General features: G+C 36.7%; 1 protein-coding gene across 1 annotated transcript; it reads right to left on the bottom strand.

Annotated features, from left to right (window-relative positions):
- Positions 1-929: 929 nt before the first annotated feature.
- LOC143548069 (uncharacterized) lies at positions 930-3,247 on the bottom strand. Its single transcript, XM_077039332.1, has 2 exons — positions 2,946-3,247; positions 930-2,242 (listed from the first exon to the last, which is right to left on the bottom strand). Exons 1-2 carry the CDS (start codon positions 3,099-3,101, stop codon positions 1,160-1,162), a joined length of 1,239 nt encoding a protein of 412 aa, XP_076895447.1. The 5' UTR covers positions 3,102-3,247; the 3' UTR covers positions 930-1,159.
- Positions 3,248-3,832: the final 585 nt, after the last annotated feature.

The following is a 3,832-nucleotide window of genomic DNA, read 5'->3' as shown; positions in this document are numbered from 1 at the left end:
CTCTATTGTGCTCAACCAATTTTAATAAACATAAAAACATAAACGGGGGCATATAAACTTTCCTCAAATTTACATAACAATCACTAACGTTTCTATCCCATTCACTCACAATCACTCTTACGTCTTGTTCTTGAGTTTTTTTAAAGGAGAGAAAGGAAAGTAAAATTAAGGATAGTTAAAAAATGAGTGTTCTTGAGTTTTTTTAGGATGGAAAGGAAAGTAGTAGAAGGATTTAGGAAGGATTAAATTGATGTTTTTTTCCAATAAATTATCCTCTCAAAAATGGGTTGATTACTAAAGATAACATATTTATCCTTTCCTTTCCTCTAATTTCCTTCCAACTCAAAAACAAACCTAACTAAAAAAAATTTCCTTCCCTTTCCTTTCTTATCGTTCCCTCTCCTTTCCTTTTCTTTCTTTGGTTAAAAAACTCAAGAACAAGGCGTTAACCCTATCCTATAAGTTACAAAAACCTCTCACAAATTTAGGGGGTGGGTTGAGAGTGCTATAAGAGAGGAGCGGTTTTGGTTTCAACAAAAAAGATCTCAAAAGGTTAGAAAGTAGTTATTCAATTTGGTTTCGAACTGTTTCTCTTAAATCAGTTTATAAAATTGTTCAGTTTATTATACAATATACCAGTATTTGAAAGAGACAAGTGTCTATTTCTCAAGTCGGTTTAAAAACCGGTATTTTTTCCCCTACACCGATGCTATGAATTGGAAAACTAACAAACTTATTATACAATATACCACGTGAGAATTGATAAGCTAACATAAAACGAGTGTTAGGTTGAAAAGTTGTCACCGCCGCCGCATCGCGCGGGCTTCAACTAGTTTTAATAAATATATTTTGTTGAATCTCTCCAATAATAATATTGATAACAAAACACATATAGCAACTTTTGGGTAAATATTTCATCAAATAAAAACAAAGCCTGTAAAGATTAGAAATTAGCCTATCCTCATAAACAGCAAATTAACATAATCTAAGCAACTAACAATTAAACACACCATACTTCTAATCCAAAGTAAACAGAAATCCAGTCAGCACCTTCATCATAACTAATTCTACTGAGAAAAAAAAAACACACGCAAATGTCACCATTATACTCTTTGTTGCATCCACTAGCTCATCAATCACCCATTGCCTTACCTTAAACTCAAGATTTGGTCTTCTTTCTACTGCTCCTCCTAGTAATCTTTTTCCTGCCATGGTGTTTGCACTTAGGTTGACCCTTTTTGTTTCCAACTTTACCCTTCTTAGTTGACCTTTGGCTTTTCCTAGAACCAGCCGCAGGTTTAGAATTGCCCAAAACCTCATCCTTCTCAGGAACCATACATTTCGAAGGCCTACCGCGACGTTTGTACACACGTTCACCATTATCCGGTAGGTTTTCTGGCTGCTGATCTTGCTGAGAACCAATTGGGTCCTGCACGTCTATTGAACCCGGGTCATCATCAGGAACAGTCGACTTTGAAGATATCGGCTTTATGCATTCTATCAATGGCTTATCTAAACTTGCACTACTTGATATCAGTTGTTTATAATGTGATAATGCATCTTTCTTTGAGTGTAACCTAGGCGAAACCCGTTTGCCATTTCCGTTTAGTATGGGATTGGAATCAAGAGATTGCTCAGTTTGCAGAATCTCAGGATTCTTGTTCGTTTGAACTTGATCTGATTCTTGAACTTGTACGTCATCCACATTAACTTCTGGCATCTGGTTCTGACCATTTGATTCATAAACAGTCACTTGATTATTTTGATCCGAATTCGCTTCATCAAACAAGTGAGGTTTAGTATCCTCGTTTAACGCTTGTTTCTTCGCGCGCTTGCTACCTTTTCTGTTAGACTTCAACCCCTTCCTCCTCTTTCTCTTATGTAACCCTATTTGCTCCTTATCTTCAACTACCTGAATACCCAACTCGGTTTTCTCATTTTTCTTACATTTCTTGCGAGCCCTGCTGCTTTTCTTGCCTGCCTCTGAATCCGTTTGCCTCTTCCGTTTCTTACCAGGACCGTTGCTTTCCTTCTCTGACTCAGACTCCGCACCAGCAAGCAGATAGCATTCGTTGTGAGTCATGCAAATTTCTTTTCGGTCACAAAGCTTCTCGAGGTGATGTTTCAGTAATGTCGAGTGGGCCCATGGCAATTCAGCATACTCCTTTTGTATGTATTTTGATATTGACTCCTCATTAGAACCTCCCTTCTTATTCAGTTCCAAAATGGCCTTGTAAATCATCTGTATTTATATTTGAATAATGCATATTATAAAGTTAGATTAGTAACACATTAGGTAATATTGATATTGGTTTCTTTTATGTGTAATACACAATCATACACTGATTCAATTAACATTTTAGTGCAATACTAACACATAATAAAACAAAAATAATAAACACAAAAAAATATGTAGAAAGACAAAAATAATAATCATCTGATGCAATACTAGGACTAGTAAATCGGTCACGGGTCAAAACGTGTGGATTCAAAAAAGAGTTAAAATGGTTCGGGACAGTCAGAACGAGTTTCTGATTTTCAGCATCAAGCTCACACGTTCAAGCGTGTTCGATTGCCATTGGCATGCATTCCGGTGCTGGTTACGCGTGCAGAGCCGAGAAACGCGCGTCCAGCGCCACGTACAGGCGTAACTCGGCCCTGGTAAGTGCTTAAAACATCGCACCGCATGAGTAACCGGCATAGTTAAACATATTCCGGTGCTGATTACACAAGGAAACATAATCAAATACAATCTCCAAAGTATGTTAGCAATATATGTTGTATAATATTCTCTAATGGATTAAGCCATCAATTTATCAAACAAAATAATTATTGGGTTTCATATATCATATAAAAGGGTAAATTCTAACAACTCAACACCAAAATAAAACCCTAAAATCGAAAATAAAAGATGAGAAAGAAATAAATAAAATAATAGTGCTTACAGCCGCATAAGGCGGATGATTAGGGGTGTGATAATCTGGAAAGAAGTGAGGAAAAGACTGTTCGATTAACGTTGGAAAGGAATGAGCGGCGTCGGTGGGGAATAAGGTAGGGTTTGAATGAGCAAACTGAATCAAGGCTTCTTTCAGTTTCTTCATGTTGGTTGGTTAATCCAGTTCTTGTGTTGTGTTGTGTTGTGTTGTTACTAGTAGGGTTTATGTTACTGAATTCTGTTCAATATCTAAAGATTCCAATGAGATTAGTTTTCAAACCATTTGGAGGGAGCTGAAATAAACAAACAAACAAAGTGTGACCGCGCTTTTTCTGCTCAATATTATTATTATTATTATTATTATTATTATTATTATTATATATTCTGTTTTAAACATAGTATAAGACAAAAGTCCTATGCTTCCCAAGGGCCCAGCCTCTAGTTTTGGGATATGGGCCATGGGTCTCGTGAACCATACAAATTGTTATTTCCATCTGGTTGTATTAGAAGATCAAAGATGTATTTTATGGATAGCAAATGATATATACAACAGAACGTATATTGGATTTGCCCTGTTTGCGGCGCACACATATAATGTATATATGTATGAATCTTCGAGTGGGCAAAAGTAAAATTGCAGTAATTTTGACGTTATTTTACTAATCTCGTGAAAATAACGTTAAAAGTGACAGAAGGTTAATCAGGTAAAATGTGGTGGCGTTGATAGCCGAAAAACAAGAGTACATGCACAAATCGGCCGGTGTCCCGATGGTTAAGTGTTATGTGCATTATGTCCAAGGTTTGATGCAAAACTACTATCGAGCCGGGGGTTTCACCGGAAGCAGCATCTCTATTCTTGCGGGGTAGAGGTAAGGTTGTCTACATCTTACCCTCCTC

The sequence above is a fragment of the Bidens hawaiensis genome, unplaced genomic scaffold (assembly GCF_021521415.1).
Source record: "Bidens hawaiensis isolate Kalapana, Puna unplaced genomic scaffold, B.hawaiensis_p1.1 tig00014903_1, whole genome shotgun sequence".
Taxonomy (NCBI): Eukaryota; Viridiplantae; Streptophyta; class Magnoliopsida; order Asterales; family Asteraceae; genus Bidens; species Bidens hawaiensis.
Note: the sequence above shows the minus strand (reverse complement) of the source record. Positions and strands in the feature narration are given on the sequence as shown.